This window comes from Seriola lalandi, unplaced genomic scaffold (assembly GCF_002814215.2).
Source record: "Seriola lalandi dorsalis isolate HSWRI2012SDOR001 ecotype SW California unplaced genomic scaffold, Sedor1 jcf7180002054689, whole genome shotgun sequence".
NCBI lineage: Eukaryota > Metazoa > Chordata > Actinopteri > Carangiformes > Carangidae > Seriola > Seriola lalandi.
The window spans coordinates 1,379,655-1,402,914 of record NW_019525242.1 but is presented as its reverse complement, the minus strand read 5'-3'; the positions used below and the strand labels follow the sequence as shown (position 1 = coordinate 1,402,914).

At 40.0% G+C, this 23,260-nt stretch overlaps 1 protein-coding gene across 4 annotated transcripts in view; it reads left to right on the top strand.

Moving 5' to 3' along the window:
- The window catches only part of pcbp3 (poly(rC) binding protein 3), a 75,092-nt gene extending 52,850 nt beyond the window's left edge, over positions 1–22,242 (top strand). The window contains exons 6-17 of one of the 4 annotated variants that reach the window (XM_023423162.2): positions 2,585–2,746; positions 5,933–5,956; positions 6,054–6,086; positions 6,282–6,398; positions 7,109–7,240; positions 9,726–9,854; positions 11,431–11,505; positions 14,016–14,057; positions 15,082–15,157; positions 16,062–16,114; positions 16,575–16,744; positions 19,501–22,242. In XM_023423162.2, the coding sequence (XP_023278930.1) occupies positions 2,672–2,746; positions 5,933–5,956; positions 6,054–6,086; positions 6,282–6,398; positions 7,109–7,240; positions 9,726–9,854; positions 11,431–11,505; positions 14,016–14,057; positions 15,082–15,157; positions 16,062–16,114; positions 16,575–16,744; positions 19,501–19,537 (963 nt within the window). In that variant the 5' untranslated portion in view covers positions 2,585–2,671 and the 3' untranslated portion in view covers positions 19,538–22,242. Of the gene's footprint in view, positions 1–2,584; positions 2,747–5,932; positions 5,957–6,053; positions 6,087–6,281; positions 6,399–7,108; positions 7,241–9,725; positions 9,855–11,430; positions 11,506–14,015; positions 14,058–15,078; positions 15,158–16,061; positions 16,115–16,574; positions 16,745–17,697 lie in introns of all 4 variants that reach the window. The other 3 variants (XM_023423160.2, XM_023423161.2, XM_023423158.2) reach the window with 3 other exon arrangements.
- Positions 22,243–23,260: the final 1,018 nt, after the last annotated feature.

Here is a 23,260-nt window from a genome sequence, read left to right as displayed (position 1 = left end):
GTAAATACCAAACAAAACAGAGCAAGCTCGCCCCTCCCCCCCATGTTTGCATCGGACTGGAAACCCTTCTGCCTGCGGAGTTCTCGCCACCTTTGAATCAATTCCCCAATATAAATGCGGGTCTTCCTTCGTTCCTTCTCTTTTCTTTGGTCATGTCTGTGCCTTGGCCATTTCCCAAAATATATCGTTGAGTCGTTAGATCTAGTTCACAGCGCCATCCAGCTATCTACTCTCAGATACTCATGCTACTCTATCAACTCTGCTCACTGCCCCCCCCATATGTGCACGCGCACTAACCCCCACCCCCTCCCCCAACCATCTTGTCGGTGATTGGCTGGAACGTGGTTTGTTATGTTTTAGGGCACAGCCTGTGCCCCCAGTGTTTGTTTGCTGTTTGTGACGCCTGTGTTGTTTCACAGTGTATTCAGGGGGCAGGCAGCTAGCGGATCAAGGGGCGATGCCTATGATTTGAGACAAAAATAAAATCGCGCTGAAACCACGCAGGCAGGAATGCATAGTGCACCTTTAATTCTCTATCTGACTTTGAGAACCTTTAATGTTTACAAGCGGGAAAATTTTTCAAAATGCAGAATGTTGAAATTAACATTTCACCAAGTGAAATTCAGAAGTCGTGAATTCAGAAAGTTGCTTTTCAAAGTCAAATACTTCAGGAATAAATCCAGTGGCATTTAAATGTCAACACTAAATATTCAGCAGTGATTAAATTTCAAAATTTGGTATTCAGTTGCTGATCAAAATTCAAATCTGTTGAGTGTTTGTTGGGCACTGTCTCGCCAATATGATAGATCTAATATTTTTCTTTCTAATTGGATAATATTTTTGTTTCTAATGACATGGACTGCAGCCTGCATTTTAAGGTACAGAGGAGGTCGGGGTTTTATTTCTTTTTTCCTTGCATGGGCACAAAACAACAATAGCCTCAGGTTGTGTCTGAGTGAAAATTCGAATTAGTTCGTACAAGCAACTGAAACCACCAGAACAGCCCAGCGTTAGTCTACAGAGGAAGTGATTGGAGAGAACACCTGAGGCCATTTGATATCACTTGGAAACTGAATGATAAACTTGTGCAGGTAATGAACAGCAGAGAGTCTACAGGGTGGCTGAGGGCAGCAGGGAGCAGATCTGTTGATGACTTGAAATTAACATTTTGGTGAAATGACAATAGCCACAGGTTCATCAGCAGAGACCGCACCCCCCCCCCCCCCCCCCCCCCCCACTTCTTTCTGGGGCTACACACATTCCAGTTTTTCAAACTGTGAGATATTGCACATTCCCCCTTTTTCACATTTTTATTGTAAATATTTTATTGTTCATTTTCTTTCATTTATATTTAAGCTATCCCACCTGCTGTACTCGCTTTGCTTTATCTCTCTTTATATTTTTTTCTTCTTCTATGTTTAATGCACTGAAACACCAAAACAAATTCCTCTTATGTGAAAACCTACTTGGCAATATAACTGATTCTGATTCTGAAAAAAACCCCAAAAAACACTGGGTCATTTCTTATAACTTATTCTGAACAAAAAGTAACCTTCACTTTTTCGGCACAGCCAGACTGACTGTCCTGTTTGCCTTTGCCTTGGTAGCAAAGGCAAAGGGAGGCAAAGTAATCTGACAGACTGTAATGAAGGCACTGCAGGAAAACTTTAGTGTCTGACTCATGGAAAAGAGCCTTTTACTGTCGAGGACTTTGCCACTAAGTGTTCTGCAAGTCATCATGATGCACCTTTACGTGAACATTATTGCAAAGGCAGATTCGTGTCCAGTAGTTTAGTCGATGCATTCATTACCATCATTTAGTTTAGTCTCTGCTACAGTCATTTCTGACAAATGATTTGCATAGTTGTCTTCCTGCAGTGGTCAGTATTTTGACTTGCAATCCACATGATCATCTTGTTGTGTTGTGGTCTCTAATAAGAAATAAAACAAATGTCTGTTTTTGATTTTTATATTTTCTTTTTCAATTTTAACAAATAGATTTAAAAAAAAAAATAGCTGGTGGAAGTGAATCTAATTACACTTGCTTATCACCAGGTTTTCCTCTGCACAGTCATGTATCATTCATGGGGCAAACATTGTGTGGGGACCTCATAAAAGTGATGCCTTGCTGTGTCAACTTTGCAGACACGCCACTATTTTATTTTTAGTCCAAATTCTTTGGCTAAAGTATCAGCAGCAGCAGGAGATGTTATGACCTGTAAGGCTCCTGAAATACAAGTGACCACAATGTTCTTTTGGAATATAAGCATTTAGAGAAGCTTTTATTTTATTATATGCGCAAAGACATGGAAAATACATGCTGTCAAGAGCTAATGAACAGTTACCGTATGCATTAATTAAAGAGCCAGCACTTAAAATCCTTGAAGGCCTCATGTGGTGTTCAAGTAACATGGTAAGATTAGAAACTAACCATTTTGTGAGTCTGACGGCTTGAATATAGATGAGGCAACCTGTGTTCTTCAGAAGTTTGCATCATCCAGTATGTTTAGCCTGTTGAAATATGTAAGTATACACATATGAATAATAGTGTTAATGTGTTTTTGTATGATGTTGCGTTTGGCAGGTGACTGGCTGGCTGGAATACCACCCTTCTCCTTCTCCTTCTGAGGACATCTCATTCCAGGACCGGTCTTACCCCCTCCCCCCCAGCATGGAGCCCACCAAAGTCCAGTCAGAGGGTGGCCTCAATGTCACCCTCACCATCCGCCTCCTCATGCATGGAAAAGTAGGCAGGCACAGAGTCTTATACTGGCTGTGTGAGAACTAACATATGGGGAATTTATCTTCATTTTCAGGGGCCTTTAAGTTGTTAATGATCTTTTAAACAATCCGTTGGACTAGCTGGGAATAAAACATGGCACCTTTGGTGTTTAGGATGAAGGAGCTGGCTCTACTGCTTCCAGTAGAGCTTTTCAGTCTCTTCAACATTTACATCAGCGGTTCCCAACCTTTCCCAAAACCCGCGGCCCATCTAAAAATCTCAAAAATGTTGGCAGCCCACATCCAACCTCATAACAATACGGAAGCCAAACAATGCCTCCTCAAACATTTTTCATTCTAATGATAATGATCAAACATTTAGGATTGAACTGAAAGCAGGGAAAACATGTAGGAAGCTCAATTTTTCTATTTAGTTTGACAGTGGGGGATCACTGTTCAATGCACCATCTGTCTCTTCACTCTCTTTCCTTTTCATTTTTCCTGTTGCTGACCAGCTGTCCACTTTGACCGTCCAGTTTTTGCCTTGGATGTGATCTTTTAGCGCGCCATCAGGCTGAGATAGAAAACAAGTATACGGCGTGATCCGGCTGGTGACAACATAAAAGTTCCTATCATTGGTTTATCACAGTTACAAGCCTCAATATGAGAAAAAAAAAAAACAAAAAAACTTGCAATACTTTCACGGTCCACAGTGAAACTGGCTTAGACTGTATGATTGCAATTTTACAGAGGTGGCACATTGGCGCTCTCTGCTCTTCATTAAGTTGCAGCACTTGTATTTAGCTTTCTTATGTCCATTCAGTAAAGTCCTTCACTTTACTGAAAGGTTATTTGGAGCCCTTACAAGTAAAAACTCAAGAACTTAAGGAGTGATGGGCTTCCTCTGCAGTGTTCCTCTGCTTTCGACTCTGCTCAGGGTTTTTTCATATTTCTCAGGGTGTAGTCTATAACCTTTAAGTGGGCACCAACATCTTGCCCATGCTTTTTTTTCAGGCACTTATGTGTAGTGCTCTCTCATCTCATCTCATCTCAACCCATACTCTTTAAGAGGTTGTCAGAGTTAGTGTGTGTATGTGTGTGTGTGTGTATTGGCCTGCTTGTTTGAGATCATTCATGCTTGGTTCAGGTGGGGACTATGGCAGCGTGACCCGCATCTGTCCTCCACAGCAGAAACTGAGCGGATATTGGGTGAGCATGGTGTGGGCGCAGGTACCCTGCCAGCACCATCCCTTCGCACTTCACCCCCGCTCATTCAAATGGGCTGTAGACTGCTCCCCAGACATGTTTCTACCAGACTCGCCCAAAGCGCCTGCCTGCCGCTTCCACTCCTCCACACTTCTGTTTTGATGTCCAGGACATCTGAAAGATTTTGTGGTGGACTCGGTGGTGTGACAAGTGTTTCTAACTTCCCCTTTTATCTAAGTAGAACTGGTTAGCACAGGACATACAGGATACATCCACACTGAGTACACCCATGTGAAATATTACAAAAATGTAGTTTACAGTTATTTACAACTACTGTAAACTGTACCATCTTATAATAATTGTATTGTTTTTAAATTTAAATGTAAGGTATTTGATCTTATGCATATTTAAAACCTCAATGCAACAACAGTGATTGCCCCTGTGGCTCAGCCTGGGTTGTGTCTAATGCAACATAGCTCCACACGGTGAGGAACTGCCAGAACAAGACAGAAATCAGACTGTGAGACTTCATCAAGATGGGAGGGGGAACAAGAGGATCAGTGGGCTACTGAACATGAGCTGAAAGAGAGTTGCAGCAGTGGTTAGGGGGTACAGGAAGAGCCATACTACCAATAACAAATAGGCCCAGTGGCCGTAGTCGAAAAATGATGCAACGTACACTTCACTATTTACACAACTGTGCTTTGAAGAGCAGACTGCTTCTAATTTAGCCCAAGTGTGAAGGACACCGCATGACGTCAACCTGCAGGGACAACATCCAAAAAGAAAAACCATTGCTCACTGACAAACTGCAAGATTAAACTTTGCATGTTTGAAAAGAGGCCTGATGAATTTTGGCAGCACATTCTTTGGTCAGATGAAACCAAATACAGCGTGTTCGGCGTGGACTTGGACAGGATCACCACAGTGACTGCATTGTGCCCACAGTGACACATGGAGGCGGGAATGTGCTGATACGGGGCTGCACGAGTGCGAACGGTGTAGAGGAGATGACATTTATAGATGGTCCACAAATACTGAATGAAAGGAAGACTCCCAGTCTCACGATGCTCGGCAGGAGAGGAAGATGCTGGACGACAATGATCCCAAACACACTGCAAAAGAAGAAAGAAGTGAAAACTTTGATCTGACCATAGTCTGTCCTCTGACTCGAAACCAATAGAAGAAACCCTCTGAGCTATTTTAAAGCAGAAGGGGGAGAAACAAACTCCAGCAAAGAGCAACTGAAAAGAATCATCTGTGAGGAAAGACAGAACATCTCTCCAGAGTTGTGTAAGACTGCAATCATCCATGTCCAGGAGGATCGAATCTGTCATCAAAAAAAACAAAAAGTGGACATACAAAATATTAAAAAGTAAAAGAATGGAATCTCACTGATGAAGCGTGTATGGACTTTTGATGCAGATGGTGGTTAAATATCAGTTTGGTTGTAGCTGTTTGTGAAACAGGAGTCCTCCTTAAGTTTTCCTGTGTTTTCCCAGGTTTTGGTTGTGTGTTGAAAAATAACTTCAGCAGCAAAAAAGTGCGTCGCACGAGTGATGCCTCTTTGTTTAAGGACCTTGAACAAAGAATATTTTAGAGTAACAACCAGGCATCTGTACTGTGAGGCTTTACATACTGTAGTGCTTGATAGATATAAATGGATGGTTAGGGGGCAAAAGCTGGCTCTGAACAACAACTGGCCTGCAGCTTCAACATCACAATGGATGTGACCCTCACAGTAACAGAGGAGACGTCAGGGACTGTTGCCGCTGGCAGCCAGCGCTGCCCCTCTGCTCCCTCTGCACTGTGCCACGCCAAGCTCATGAAGACTAATTACATGCATATGAAAAGCGTGGCCCTCGACACCGCCATGTAGCTCAGCGTCCTCTGGATGTCCCTGTACTGTTCTACACCTTATCACCAGTGAGCAGTTTTAATACTGTACATTTATGCAGGAGATTCTTTAAGGTGATTGTTTTCTCTTTTTCGTGCTTTATTGCAGGAGGTCGGAAGTATAATTGGAAAGGTATGTCTATTTATTCGCTCACACATGTTTATGTCCATACTCATACTCATACCATGCTTGGGTTATTTTTGGATTACTGATTTGCTTTTTTTTCCAGAAAGGGGAGACAGTAAAAAAGATGCGAGAAGAGGTGAGTTTCAGTATTTAGAGGCATCTTTAATTTATTAGATATCACAAAGAAATAATAAAAAAGTAAATAAGCAATACAAAATATCTTGAAATGAATGACAAACTCATGACACAGACTCAGATTTGGTCCAGATGTATTCCAGGATTAAGGTCTCACATCGCCTATATATAATGACTCCATGTGTTGTTTCTCCAGAGTGGAGCACGAATCAATATTTCCGAAGGCAACTGTCCGGAGAGGATCGTCACCATCACCGGACCAACAGACACCATCTTCAAGGCTTTCGCCATGATTGCCTACAAATTTGAGGAGGTAGATGATTAGTGGCAGCATTTAGTCTGTATCATGTAAAATATGCACAGTATGGTGAACTTTAACAAGCTGACATTTTTAGCTCATGAGACACATGCACTGATGAAGTCCAATAGGATTTCCAGACCTTTGTTTGCACTGTGTCTGCGCAGACAAAGACTCCAGACAGCCGGGGGTTTATTTGTGTTGTCTTAGATCAGTGTTAACTGTCATTTCATTTCCAACAGTTATTCTGCAAGCTTTGCCGTCTCAATTTGAAATAACTGACACCGGGATCTGCCTGTGTATTAACAGACCGCAACTTAGCTTGTATAATATTTCCATTTTATATCTAGTTGTTGTCGTAAATAAAAATTTCTTCATGAGATTTTTCTCATAGGGCAAAGACATGCATAAGACTCACAGTACGTCTTTGTGACAGTTATCTGTATCACTTGGTTGTAATAGCTGAATTTAAATCATCTTCTTTTCAGCTATCTCTCCCTCAGATCTGACGTCTTTGATGTCACTCATCTAATTGAGTCACTCATCCACTGGGGCTGGGACTTGTAAGATGAGACCCACTGCTGTGTCCGCTGTGACCGGTGTAACATGTGCTCGACCTGACCGCAACGCTCGTTATTTACAGGGAAACCTTGCTGCTCTCCTCGGGCACATTGAGAAAAATATTACCCTTGCAAAATAAACATTACATGTTCTCATTTTTTCAGGACATAATAAATTCCATGAGCAACAGCCCAGCGACCAGCAAGCCCCCCGTCACCTTAAGGCTTGTAGTGCCAGCCAGCCAGTGTGGCTCCCTCATAGGAAAAGGAGGCTCCAAAATAAAAGAAATGAGAGAGGTATGATATGGACTTTTTCATGGATAACTTATCAATTACTATACAGATGTAAGAGTCTGACTTTTTCCAGTTTAACCTTGTTTCTTTATGAAAGACAAACAGAACATGTAGTGCAGCCAAATGGTTTTGGTGACACTACTATGTTCTCTTTGACCATTCAACTCTGGGTGAAAACACTTTGACATTCTTATTTGCTTTTTCAGCCAATCAGGACGGACTAACTGGCCGCACTCACTAAAAGATATTTATATGTCTGTCATAAGCTGTGACTTGAGAGGTGGCAGGGTGACATGGTTGGAGGGCTCCAGCAGGAGTGCGACTACAGTGCGTAACCTAACCTTTGTTCTGTGTCACACAGGTGTTGTCCTCGAACGGGATCTAAAAGCTTAAGGGTGCAAAGTCAGATATGTGCTCCAGCTATGGGAGGCTTAAGGAGCACACACAAAACACACATTTGAATCAACAGGCTACGCAGACGGGTGGCAACATCTGCAGTCTATAATCAAGACTGAAGCCCCATTCAGACTGCATTTATTTCTCTAGGGGAGTTGGGGTGATTTTAACATGACAAGCTGCTGGTCAACGGTTTTCATCCCATACAGAGGATACATGTGGGTCATGTTTCACCACCACCCCAGTAATAATTATAGCCGCCATTTCCTTTTTTTTTTTTTTGGGTGAACCCACTAGTCCTCCGGTAATTTAAATCCAGCCTGGAGCAACATTCTTATATTTTAAAGTGGATCTCCGAGGTTTTTCTCTGTGAAGAACCGCCGGTCCATTTATTTATTTATTTTTTTTTTATCTGCTCAGTGTTAACTTTTACTTTTGTGTGAAGGTGGAAAAAGTCAAAATTGTTTCTGCTACTCCGATAGATGGAAACATCTAATACACAGGCCTATTTCAGAACCAATATGATGGCAGTATTAATTAAAGCTATCAGCAGAGCAAGCCCCCATAAATGTGCCGTTGTAATATCAGCTACAGGGAGGCACTGGTATTCTACTGTGAGCCACATTTTTTTTAGCCTATATTTGCTCACAGTTTCAGAAATTGGCTCCATTAAAAGTATCCTGAATTAACTGTTAGCAACTCTTGTTTGCAATGTGCCCATTGATGTCCAAGCAACTAGCACTGAATTACTTTGATAAAGAAGAAAACTGAAGAACCTGATGATTCTGAGGCAAGTTCAGAGCCACCTTTTTTTCTGTGATTTCTAAGCACATTTATGTACGTTTATTTGGGGCGAACGTCTGAGATAATGATGTCCTCAGGAAGTGTATATCACACTGAATGATATTAATAACTGTCTCATGTCTGCGTGTGAAGATTTGACTGAGTGATGACTCTCAGAAGGAGCAGGATTTTTGACTCAAATTTACCTCACACATCTGCTCCCTCACGTCTCCCATGCCTCTTTCGGCTTTTTCCTGGTGAATGTCCATACCTGTTACACACCACATCCAGTAATTCACCAATGGTTAAAATGCTATCCTGAACAATTTGTTAAATTACCGAAGAGCCCACTGAATTTTTCATTCCCCAGCTCCCCCTGTGCTGTTAATCCTGTCCAAATGGGGCTTAAGAGTCTCAGGCCATGCTAGTGGCTCTGTGAGGCTGTACTTAAGCACAGCTGTGATTTTTGCTTTACTTTTTAACTTCTACTGTCAGCATGCTAACATGGTCTGATGGTTAATTTAAAAAAGTAACTGCTCTCAGTCTAATAATCCTATTTGCGCTGCCAACAAGTGCTGACAACATGCTTCTTCCACACTCAGTGCAGCAGTGATTTATAGGCTACCACCACAGTACAAAGCTACATCACAGTTAGGTGTTGTCACGAGTACAATAGCTCACACTGTGATATTGGGTGTGGTCAGAGGTTCATGAAAACTCAAATCGTCTGGGCGACATGGACGTCTGCACCAAATTTCATGGCAATCCATCCAATAGCTGTTCAGACTCATCAAAGTCAGTATGATTCATCTGGGAGCTACGGATGTTTAATGGGAAAAAAATCGAATAATTGTTGGGATATTGGAGTGGTGGATTGACCAACTAACATTGAACATAATCTGTTGAAAAGCTCCACTGCTGAAAGAGGAGAGTGCGTCATTCCTGCCTTCAGGATGAAGTCTGGAGAAGCAGAATATTTGGAGCTAAAAGCAGAGGCCTGTTACTCTGCTCCTGAAGTCAGCATGTTGCCCTCCCAGATGGTCCATCACAAGCAGCTTATCAATCGTAGTGCTTTTTCAGATGCTGAAAAAGTGTTGATACAGGGGCAGAGTCTTTTATACAGTCTGCACTATGAAGTGTGGGTTGATCAATAATGATTGGCAGAATGAGTACTTTTCAATTTCAGTGTGCTTCCTGGTGGAAGTGAGCGCCTGTAAGACCCTTCAGAGCACCGCACAGCCTTGTATGAGTTCAAATTGAATCCTTTCAACATCGTCAAGTCTCTTTAAAATTCTCTCGTCTACTCCAGTCCACAGGGGCCCAAGTTCAGGTGGCGGGGGACATGCTGCCCAACTCCACAGAACGTGCAGTGACAATCTCCGGGACCCCAGAAGCCATCATCCAGTGTGTCAAACAGATCTGCGTGGTAATGCTGGAGGTAGAGTATGACAAGATTTAGCAAAGCTGTTTGAATTTGAATGCTAATGAGATTTAAGAATTAAGTTCTGTTATACACCTTAGGAAAACCTCTGGGTTGTGCTGCATTTCTTGCTAGAAACTCATGCACTCATGCGCCTTAAGTAACACATTTTCACAGGAACTAAATGTTTTATATTTGCTTCAGAAAAAGAAAAAAAATGTCAGTCTATGCCCAGGTCAAAAACACCTGGCAATTGATGTCCATAAATGTCATCTTGACAAGCAATCTGCTTGTGTACTGGATGCCCTAAGAGGGAAATATGTGCTCTGCTGCGTACTTTCCATTTTGCTGCTGAGTATCATGCAATTACCATTTGGAAACATTTTTGCATATAGCTCTGCAACAGAACTGTCAGGAAGACATCTGTGAACATCTCAGTTATCCAGTTCATCCAAGAAAACTTGAATTGAGGGCAAGTAGACTTGATTGTAGATACTTGTTTCACCTCTCATCCAAGAGGCTGCTACAATTTCCTGCCAGGAAAGCCCGGGCTTGTTTGTGCTACATTAAGAACACCATAGCTGTGTCTTGTATTTGAAGCACACACCACACATAAATGGATACTCCTCCCACTACATCACAGCAGCTACAGAGGAAATCTGATTAAGCCCCCTGCACTGTCTTGAACAGCCTTGTTTCTGCAGCACAGCATGAATCAATAACTCTGTGTGGTTATGGTAAGCTTGCAAACTGGAACTCCTCAGCTTCCTCACTGAAACCACCTGCCTGCCATCTTAGAAAGAAAAGCTTAGGGTACTATATATATTATCATGTTTCACTCATGCAAGGTCTTATTGTTCTATTCTTTTGTATTTTGTATTTTGAAATTATTATGTATTTTTATATATTATATTTATGTTTTCATATTTTAAAGAGATAGTTTGACATTTTGAGAAATATGCTCATTCGCTTTCTTGCAGAGAATTAGATGAGGATCAACTGCACTCTCTGTTTAAATATCTGTTTATGAAATATGAAGCTACACTCAGCAGCCAGTTAGCTTCGCTTAGCATAAAGGCTGGAAAATGGGGGAAACAACTAGCATGGCGCCGCAGGAGGCAACAAAAACCACCTACCAGCATCTGTAAACTTCACTCGGCAGCACAGTATATCTCTTTTTTTTTATGAAATGCTGTGGTTTTACATAATGCTGGGAGCAGCAGAGAAATAGACATGATATGAGAGTCTTCTTGCACATGTTGTTACCTTCAGTCAGAGCTGGGCTAGCTGATAGCCCCTCTTTCCAGTCTTTATTACAAAGCTAAGCAAATTGGCTGCTGGCTGTAGCTTCATATTTCATGAACAGATCTGAGAGTGGCATTGATTTCTCTTTTCATCTAACTCTCAGTTACCTCTAAGAGTCAGGCTTGCTGTTTCCCCTTTCTCTAGTCTTTATGCTAAGCTAAGCTAACATGTTTGGTGTACAGACATGAGAGCAGTGCTGTTAAATAAGTATTTGTCTTTTTCAAATACAGTAGGACCACAGTCTGCCTCAGATTGACTCTGCGTCTTCTCTCTCTTCTCTTTCTCCTAGTCTCCACCAAAAGGTGCCACCATCCCTTATCGCCCAAAGCCGGCCTCCACCCCAGTTATTTTTTCTGGTGGCCAGGTAAGAGCTGAGCTAGCTTTAGCTCATTAGTTTGTGCCTACAGCCAACCTGACACTTTTACTGCAGCATCAGCCGCTGCCTGTTACTGCAAGCCTCTTTACTTTCATGCACTCTTGCATGCCACCGCAACAATTTTACCAATGAGGCTGCCCTCATTGGAAAAATTACAGCATTAATTCTCGGCTCAAACTCTAAAATTTTACATTTTTCTGACAAGCAGCTGTCCACTCTCAGTAGCAAGGGCAGGAAAAGTGTAACATTATTATACTGCCAGAGAAAATCTCAGGGAGGTCGTCCGTGGTCGGTTTGATGTGTGTCCCTGTCTCCTACTAGCAGTCGCTGTTGGTGCACACACAGCAAAGTGAGGGAGGGAGGGAGCTGTACCTGTAAGCATCCTGATGTTTGATTCAGCAACAATGACATTAGCCTCAGCAAGAATGCAGGGCACACCATAATGTCCGTCCAGCTAATGTAGATAATTTAGTTGCGATCTGGGCTAAAAGCTTTTGAATGTATTTCAAAATTTAGCAATATAATAGATTAATATTAGAATCACAACCCATTACTTGTAATGATTTGAAATTGGGAGCTTGTCTTTTGTCTTAAAATCATATCCAGCGGATGTTTAGTGGAACATCTAGTGGAACATTTAGTGGTAAGGAACAACTGAGCCTTTGTACGGCATAAAAGCACAAGCCAGTTTTGGAAAATTTAGAAGAATAAATAAACCCAGAGAGGGTGTAACACAATTCGTACAAAACTCCTGCATAAATACTACCTCTGCAAAGCTTATATTGTTCAGTTTTGTTGAGACAGTGAACAGTGTGGTTATTTTTGAAGCTGTGGTTTTTGATGGTGTCACTTTGGATTGCATCACACTGTGCAGATGCTCCTGTTATTGTGTTCACTCCAGTCATTTGGTATTTGAATGTGATGCATGTACACAAAATATATTGTTTAACTTCAATTTATACAGATTTATAGTTTGTACTGAGATTTTAAATGATGGTGATTGGTTTATAGACTTGAATTAATGAATTGAGGATGAAACCTAAGAACCAAAGATGAGGAATCATGACAAGGCTGAAAGGTGCCTCCACTGCCACTACATTTTGATTCCTGTGCACTGATATAATGTAGTATATACACTCACCGAGCACTTTATTAGGAACACCTTATTAATACTGGGTAGGGCCTCTCTTTAGTCTCAGATTCTCCTTCATGTTGTCATGACTGCATCACATCATTTCTGCAGATTTGATTCTAAACGTGTGATTGGGACTGGGGAGGTCACTGAAGTTCCCTCAACTCATTGTCACGTTCATGAAATCAGTTTTAGACGACTTTTACTTTGTGGTGTTACTTTGAAGATGGTAAGCTGTGGCTATAAAGGGAAGCACATGGTCAACAACAATGCTCAGATAGGCTGTGATACTGAAATGGTTATTGATTGGTATTAAGAAGCCCAGAGTGTGCCAAGAAAACTTAAATTCCCCACACCATTACACCACCACCAGCAGCATGGACTGTTGACACAAGGCAGGTTGGGTCCATTTGGTTCATGTTGTTGATGCCAAATTCTGACCCTACCATCTTCTGCCTCAGCCGAAATCCGGCTACATTTTTCCAGTCTTCAACTGTCCAGTTTTGGTGACTCTGTGTCCACTGCAGCCTCAGATTCTTGGTGTTCTTGGAACCTGACGTGGTCTACTGCTGTTGTTGTTCATCCAACCAAAGGTTTGACATATTGTTCGTTCTGAGATACAGTTGTAAAGAGTGGTTATCCAAGTAACTGTAGCCTTTCTGCTCATTCTCTTCTGACCTATCGTCAAAAGGTTGTTTCTGCCCACAGAGCTGTCACTCACTGGATGTTTTTGGCTTCACTCTAAAAACTCTGGAGACTGTTGTGAGAGAAAATCCAAGGAGATCGCCATTTTTCAGAAAAACTCAAACCAGCCTGTCAGAAACCAACAATCAAAGTCACTGAAATCACATTTTTGCCTCATTCTGATGTTTGATGTGAACATAATCTGACCTGTATCTGCATGGCTTTATGAATTACACTGCTGCCACATGATTGGCTGATGGGATAAATACATGTTGGTGTTCCTGCTGAAGTGCTCAGTGAGTGTACACGGATCTTGGAACTTTCATGATCATTTGTGCATTGATTTGTTATATACAGTAATCAAACACTGATTTCTTGGATGTACAAGGTCTGACAGCACTTCATGTTCACTTACATAACACATGCTGTTTATGTTCCTGCTTTGAATATGGTAATAATAAGTGTGATTAAGTAAAAATCATTCACTGTAATTTCATTTACTGTTTACAATATATTTGCAATCAGCATGTTTTTTATGGTTGTTTGAGCTAAACTGTGAATAAGGTTTCTACAGACTTCGGATTGTACAAGTTGATTGGTTCTTCATGTGATGTTATTTCCCCCTTTTAATAGATATAAGATGCTGAAATTTGCTATTTCTCATATTTTTTCATCTTTCCAGGCCTACACAATTCAGGGACAGTACGCCATACCACACCCAGATGTGAGTTCTTAGTTTCTTCTTAATTTAATCAAATAATTATATCTGTATCTTAAGTATTTATATAATCAAAAATGGTAGCAGACAGCAGCTGAAGTTATTAAGAGGCAAGTCATAAATCAGGACTTCCAAAATCACTGTCTTTATACTTTAAGGCTGAACTGCAGCTCAACCACTGGAACGACCTCTTACACCGATCTGGTTGATAACAAAACAGTAACTTCTGGTAATAATGACAGAGGCAACGTCAGAAACGGCAGCTTTTGATGTAGACACCCCTTTAATTCCAGTGGATCATAGTCTCCATTAATAATCTGCCTTCATCTGTCCTTGTCATGAGAGCATCTCAGAAGCTACCTTGTGTCAGATTCACTAATTCAGAGTTGGGCAGTGATTGATGCCAGTAGAGGTGGTGGTTGACGGTACAATCACTCAAGTGCAGGCTTGACACCCTCTTCCACCCTCATTAAAACTCCTCTTAAAAGGAGAAGAAGGCTTGAAAGCATCCGTCTTCCCCCCATTCCTGATGGAAATGATACACAGCAGGGGGTGGACACTCTGTGACCATGTCAGGGGGTAAGTGGCTCCTCTGACAGCCATGCAAAACTAAAGGTTCCTCCGGTTCTTAGTTGTAAGTGCCAACTAGAAGGACACATGGTAATAAAAGGGGGCAAATGGGAATGAAATTATTCCCCGCATTTGGTTAATGCACTCATGAGTGGAATTGTGTCTCTCTCTATTTTGTAAATTAAAAAATGACTTTGCAGAATGTGAAAGTGACAGGGAAATAGGTGAAAAAGAAGAATCAGAAAGCATCAAATTACCTAGCACTTTCACAAATCCATTACAGACAATCACCCTCTCTCCGTATCTCTTTTTCTCTTACTTTTTTGTCCTCCACCACCCTGTGTCATGGCCTCCTTCTCCTCACTGTTTGTTCACTCTAGTTTTGGTTGGGTTCATTTCTCGGTGTGACCTGTGTATCAGTAACCTCTTAGTTCTACTTTCCCTCCTAACCCTTCAGCAGTTGACCAAGCTCCACCAGTTGGCTATGCAGCAAACCCCCTTTACCCCTCTCGGACAGACCACCCCTGCTTTCCCTGGTACGTACCCACGAGGCCCTTTAGATAATTCCTTCTCTTTGCATCCAGAGAAATATTTTTTCTCTTTCCCTACCTTGCACCTTATCTCTCTCTTTTGGCACAGCATGACTTGGCCCCCATGGTTTCTCTCCTCCTTTGATTTTTTTTTCATGTATATTTTCTCTTGGCTCCGTCTGATTATATGCCAGTGAAACTCAAAAAAGAAAGAAAGAAAGAAAGAAAGAAAGAAAGAAAGAACTGACACTGGGCTACACTTTAAAACAGTTTATTCAAAATGTCATTATCTCTAGTTAACAGGGTACATCATTCTTCCCACACATATTTAGGTTGTTTTATTTTCCATTAAAGATGAAAATCTCCAGTGAGAGAGGTTGGCAACACTGCACTGTAATAACCAACTGAATATCTCCCACATCTGAATAGACCTTGAAACATACTGTATATTAGTCTGTCTGTATCATATCCTGCATATTTACTTATAAAAGATAATCTGAAGGTCTCACAGTAATGTTCGCTTCTTTTTTTTCATCTAAAAGGATGTTTCAATTTCCACCAAGTACATGGAATGATTTATTGAATCGACAAGGGTGTTCCAAAATGTTCTCTCTCTTTAACTAACATGATGTAGCTGTTTTTTGTTACATCCTATGAACAGTTTGATATTTTGGGAAATACACCTAATCACTCTCTTGTCAAGAGTTTAACTGGGAAGATCAATCGGTAGATTTATATTTAATATACAGACAGTGGGAGTGGTATCGATACTCTCATCTTAACTCTTGGCAAACAGGCGAATAAACAAATTTCCCAAAATGACAAAATATTCCTTTAAAAGGTTTCAGCTCTGTCAAACTGACTATTTAAATTCAAATCGCCTTTCTCATCCCATTGCTCTCCAACTCAGGTTTGGATGCCAGTCCACCAGCCAGCACCCATGAACTCACCATTCCTAATGATGTGAGTAAAGCTGGAAAGGTTAGAAAAAAAAGACATGTATGTTTCAGAAGTCTGCAGTTTTCAAATTATGTCTTTTACTCGGTATATCATATATAAATTCAACTGATGTTGAGAAGAGTTTTTACAGGGTGATTAGCGGCTTTACTTGTTCGTTAACTGATAAGGAAAATATTTGCAAATGGTCTTTCCAAATTTGACTGACAACATTAACAACAATGATCTTCCAAACTTTAGTTCTTACTGTTGGCACAGTAGAGAACCTGCAATCACCTGAATCACACACCTATCATTAATCAAAATTAATTTCCAGAATGATGGGATTTAAATTATATACCCAGAAATTTCATAACCCATTACACTTCCTTTTTAACTTCAAATGTATAAGGCATTAAGTATAAATATATTAAAACAGCATAGAGGTTTCCATGCTTCATCTTCAAAGATTTCTGCTTTTTTTCAGTTAATAGGCTGCATTATTGGACGCCAAGGAACCAAAATAAATGAGATTCGACAGATGTCTGGGGCGCAGATCAAAATTGCAAATGCCATGGAGGGCTCGTCTGAGCGTCAGATCACCATCACAGGGACCCCTGCTAACATCAGCCTGGCCCAGTATCTCATCAATGCAAGGTAACCTTTTAACTCTAACTACTGGGCTCCGGCTCAATCTAAAACATAAAAGCAATACCCGAATGACCACGCTCAGGGTGAGGATCCAAGAAAACAGCTATCTGTGACACTTGTGCTGTTTGGAAAGAAGAAAAGTATCTCGCCAGTTAAGTTTTGACATTCGCAACACTGATACTTTGATGAGTTGCCAGAAATACACGGTGGCTGTCAGGTTTTGACAAGCGACAGATAAGCCCATGAATAATGTGGCTATTCATGTTTTTACCCTGGTTGTTCTTTTATACATTTGTCCCTTATTTCCACCCAAGTGTAGACATTAAAATGCATGAAGTTTCTGCAAGCACAGTTTTTGTGCATAAATGGCCCATGGGAACAAAGCCAAGTTGTGAGACAAGTAAGCTGTGTCTTTGAACCGAACCTGCAGATTAGTGAATTGGATTCATCAGATGTTCAAGGGCCACCTCAGTTAATGACCAAATTGTTCATGATGAATTTGTAGAACAACACAAAAAGATCATCAGCCTCATTAGTAACTAAGATTTTACCCTGGTATTTTTGCACATAAGCCTTTTATGTTATTAAATAAAGAGCAATTGACTCCAAGACAAAAATCTGTTGAGTTTCTGGACTAAATAAACAGGGGCTATACTCTCTTACTGTTGTAGTTTTCATTTGAATTTTCTTGCCATGTTTTTTGCTATCGCTGTCTCTTTCTCCCCTTCATCCACTGAAACCGCTAATTCATCATCAGCAAAGAAAATAAATGTGTTATCCACATCCACTCATGCCCTCAGCCTACCTGCATCTCAAAGTCAAATGTTATTTTCATCAGAGCAGGAGAACCAATGTGCTCACAAATAGGACTTCATGTGTTTGACCTCTTAAGGGGATTTCACAGAAAAGTCCACAGAGAAAAACTAATGTCTATTGCTTTCCCACAATTCCGATGGCAGGTTCAGGGACGTGGCTGCCATGTGGAATGACCCCTCATCCATGACAACATCCTGAAGTCACCCCAAATCTGGTTCTCTTTTCAGAAGCTAACACCAAAACCAGCGCTTCACAATTAACCACTACGTGTTGTCCCATGGAATTTCCCCTAGAGTCCCTTGGTTGTGCATAACACTTTAGCGTTAGCCTGCAGGAGACCTGTAGTAAAAGTCAGATTAACAAGAGTGGGATTTGTTTAAAATTGATGTAGCCAGTGTATTATTAAAAAACTAGTTTTACATTTTGGGAAATATAGTTATTAGGGTTTTATTTATTCATGTATTTATTTATTTATTTTTGGTTAAATTTAAATAAGAAGTTCAATACCACTCTCATCTCTGCCAGTTAACTACAAAGCTAGGTCCCGGAGATGGTCGCCTTAGCTTAGCAAAGGGTGGAAACAGGGGGGAACAGTATGCTTGGGTCAGTGCAAAAGTACCAAAAAACCTGTACCAGCCTAGCAACTTCAACAAAACTCCAGGAAGTCACTGCTCTTGTCAGAGACATAAGCTTCAGGGGCTGCATCAGAGTCTTCATAGACTGTGAAGGCTGAACCGAAATGAAATGGTCTGGTCTGAAAGATTTCCACTTTGCGCCCTTACTGTTGCGTCACAAAGCACCGATCAAGTCGCCTAGCAACCTTGACAGCACCTATCTTTTTTTATTATAAAAACTTGAGGTTTTAAGGCCCTTTGTTTTTTAACAGTGGTACGGTTAGCTGTTGGACTGATTTAAAAGTGTAATGTTCGGGTACTCTGTCAGCGTTTGCTGTCATTTTATATTCATTACCGGCACACACTGACTCTTGGGATAGGTTGGGCCATGAAGGATCCACCCATTGGAAAAGAAGACTGCATTTCTTTGCAGCCTCATGCAGCATTAGTAATATATATAGATATATATACAGTTTGGCACTTAATGAAACCATGAGTCTTCATTTTTACTTTAGTTTTTATATGAATCAATCAAACAAGCTCTAGTATACAAATAAGTGAGTTTTTAAGATGCTAGTAAGGATATTTTCTTAACTTTAGACAGCTCCAGGCTAGCTGTTTCTGCCTGTTTCCAGTCTTTATGCTAAGCTAAAATAAGCTAAACCATCTAAACCATCTCCTGGCTTTATCGCAGAGAAATGACAGTGGTATTGAACTTTGCAACAAAGCTAATAAGTGTAATTCCCGAAATATTGAACTATTCCTTTAAGTATTTATTTAGCATGCTTCATTCCAAAAATAATATGGTATTTATTTCTGTCATTACTATATTAGATACATTTGCCTATCAAGTCCTATTGTGTCATTGTATAGAAAGAGTAAAATTAATAAAAAATGGAAAATTAAAAAAAAAAAGCAAAGAAAAAAGACCGAACGCGTGTGCCACCGAGCAATGCTGTTAGAAGGAGTGATGTGATGCCTCTGTCAGGGATTAGCCTACAACAGTTTCTACATTGGATATTTCATGACACCATCATGTTTTTTTTTCAGTCCACTGCATGGCTTCATGAGGGGGTTAGTATTGCATGATTATTTTTACCATATTTTTAGAAGCTGAGCTGTTTTGTGTGAACGGGTACAATGAAAATATGGTGTAAATTCTGCGTAAAAAAAAAAAGGTCCCGGCAAATTCAAGCACAAAGCCATTGCAGCATAACTTTCACTTTCAAAGCGAAAGTTCTTCTTTCACAGTTGTTTTATTTTCTCTGTCTATCTTTCCCTCCCCCCTTCCCCTGCTCCTCCTCCACCCCGTCTTCCCCTGAACTGTTCTAGGCTGACGTCTGAAGTCACTGGAATGGGCACACTCTAATTTCTTCCCATCTTCCCTCAGTGCATCACATGACCCTTAAGAGCTTATTGCATTGCACCTAGTTAATTTATTTATCTCTATATTGGACAGTCCTGATATTTAAGTGACTTTAACTTTTATAATTTTTAGTATCTACTGTAAACATGTGTATCTGCACTGTCACTAGGATTCTTCACGCCTAACTGAAACTGTGTTGTCTCTGTTTCTGAAAGGTCACTTTACTTTTTTGACACTCTAGTACCTTTCATGGCATCTCATGCGCTGCACTGCTTTGTTTTACCTCATATTTTAACACATCACTGTACCTTTATTTTTGCTCTGCAGGCACCTGAAAGTATATGCAAAGTAAACCTAAAGATTGGTATAACAATTTAAAAGAAGGTTGTCCCTTCTCCACACCACATTGACACATTTTTACTCCATATTTAGACTACTACAGACAATGCATTATTCAACACAAATCTTCAACAACTATTAACCTGATGCTTTATTCAAGTTCATTTTACACTGACTTCAGGATTGATGAAATGAGTGTTTTACTGTGTGCCTGTCTTAGTGCCGTATGTACACCATAGATTGATCTGCATGATGCACAAAACCTACTGTATTTCAAATTCATTTTAAAATCAATCATGTAGAAACAAAGACTGAATGGTGACAGGGAATTAAACAAGCCATGAACTGTCTTTTTATGATCTGTATGTGTCACTCTGACTCCAGTTTGAAAGTACCTCATGGATAAAGGCCAGTAAATATTTATTCCAATGCACAATATATATGTGTCTCTCTGAGTTTCATCTGAACAGACAAATAGGTTGGATGGAAAAATGAAAATAATTCAAGGAAATGACTACAGTGACGATTGAAATTCAAATGCATGCTATAAATGCACCCCGTTTTATTCACATATATTCCACAAACATGTACTCATGTTATTCATTCATCTCATAGCAACAAAGTATAAGAGGCACGAGTCATTTAGAAAGGTCTGGAAATTGTCCGATGTGTATTTGCACTCACATGTAGCTAGTAATGTCTTCAGTGTGTGTCAAAAGGGCTTACAAGCTCCTGGGAAGCAAAGACTCTCATTATTCAGTCATGTCTGTTTTTCAGCTCCTTCCTGCTACAGTTTGGTAGGCTACAGAAAAAAATGTAGTGTGTTTCTGGTTAGCATGTATGAAACACTGGCATGTATAAAACATATCTTTTAACGTATGCATCTTCAATGAACCAAGTCATTGGTTTTGCAGGCCTACTGTACATATACATGTATGTATGACTCCCACTGTACTCGCCACCTACTGTAAGACAGTATCTCCGTAGTTACACCAGGCTGTATATCTGTTCCACCCAACTTGAGGCCCCGGTTGATCAAACTAAAGCTGAATGTATTTCAAAATATGTTTTAACTGCTAACATTTACTTGTCATACAGGATTAAATCACCTTCAGTGGTGTCTTTTTAACCATGTACTTAAATGAGTACGGTATAATATGATGCAGAATGATATATAATGTAGAGAAGGTTTGATTTTGTAAGGTTGGGCACTCAAACGGGTCTGTTACAGATTACTTATTTAAAATTGTAATCTACACTTTATTACATGAGATACATACAATGTTATGTAATCCGATTATTTTAGGTTATGTTGAATATAAAACATAAACTTAAACAACTAACTTTCCTGTATTTTCTGCAAACATATATGAATGGATGGCCTTATTAGTATCTGTAGCTGTCATTAAAAAATGCAGGCTATAAGATAAAGAAAAAATACATATACATATATATCACTCCACAGTAACACATGACACTCCAGATTTCAGGTAGCTACTATTTTAAATCCACATTACCAAACACAGTTACACATTTTACTCCCAAAGCCTGGATATGCATTACTCCAATACTAATCATAGACATAATGTTTAGGGAACAAAATTTGTGTCATTGCAGTTTAGGCTCAGGTATTTGGCTTTTGGCTAGCATTGATTATACATAGATTATGATGACTCAGTGATATGTTGTTGTTAAAACAAGGCTGCTTTACAGTTACTTCTACATTACAAGTAACTGTAAAGCACTACATGACACATTGCTTCACATTTACATTGCAAATGTAAAATCTGTACATTAGCACTCCATACGTGTTTCAGATGAAATAATTGAAGACTGGCTGATTGAGGGCGAAAAGGTTTTTAAGGTGTCATTAAAAAATGTCCATTATCTATAGAATCTGATCATTAATATCTTCTTTAAAATGCATATTAATACTTGTGTTTGTAGGTTTAAGGTGTCTGCTGGTTAATGCAGGCAGGTCAGCCAAGATATAGTCATGCTATTTTACAGTGTGACCAGTTTGAAAATATCTCAGTTGCTTTTTTGATTGTCATACTTCTATCGTTCATACTCACGGCATTGCTCATGTTTCATCGACCCGCAATGCTGTGTAGGCCGAACACCTCTTTTGTTGCTTCTGTCATTTTAGTGATACATTAACACTTTTTTTCTTTCCTGTGCTAGAGCAGCAAAAAAATAAAGGTTAGCGCTGAGGTGATATAAATAATGCTGTTTGAAGAAATGTGTCAGACCATGTTTATGTTTGATCATTTGCTTCATGAAGGTCTGTATTAGTTTTATTATTTATTGAGGTTGATTCTGAAATGTTTTGTAAAAAGAAGAGAATAAAGTTTGTGTTTTTCCCTTGATTGGACATCATTGTCATCTTCTTCAAGTTTTGTATTATTACAGAAGCTCCAAAATATTGTTATAGGATATTTATTTGCCTCGTGGCACTACCATCCTTTGTCTGGTGGAGTAACCGGATTAGATACTGAGTGTTTCAAAAGTTTCAGCTTCACTTTTATTCATTATCATTATTATTATTATCATTATTATTTTTTTTTTTGTAACACTTTTTATTTTAAAAAAAAGTGAAACGTTTATCAAATTACATGGTGAAATGTGTATTTTTCAAAATAAATATTTAACATTTTACAGAATCAAACTTTAGGTATTGCTCATCTCATTCTGCCAACAGAGGACGTTCAGTGTTTCATGCATAGACTTTAAATGTCCATCATCATGTAAAGTCTATGCATGAAACACTAGCCTTCATGACATACACACCCACAGGTTTCTGTAGAGCGGTTTTGAAGCTCAGAGTTGGCTGTTCTACCATTGCCATATTGGCAGTGCCTGACTCTGCCTAACTCTGAGCTAATCCAAACATAGGCAAAGAGGTGGTGCATGTGTGGAGCCGAGACTTTTGTGCATGCTGGTTTAATAACTGTGGCAAGCATATGCTCCCCTAAGCATTGTTAGCACAGCTGGGCATCTTGCTCGAAGGCTGACCAGGGCCAATTTATTTGCTGGCTTATTAGCTGGTAAACAAGCTAAGCTCACAAGCCAGGCATGTTGACCACAGACACCGATACATGCTAATTGGCTAACATGTAAATAAAATAATACCAGAATTTGTCATCTCAAAAACAGGTTCTATTAGTCAACTAACAGTACAACAAATCATATCATTTGTTTGATATTTGCATGAAAGAAACTCCAGAAGGCACCAGCACCACAGACAAAGAGAGGTCACGTTCTAATTAGCTCAGGTGACGCAGGGCAGACAGCTAGCAGCTAGACACCTAGTAGCTAGCCAACAGTGACTGCACCCACCTGTCACTCAAAGCTGCCACGCCCTCAATTATGCATAACCTTAAACTT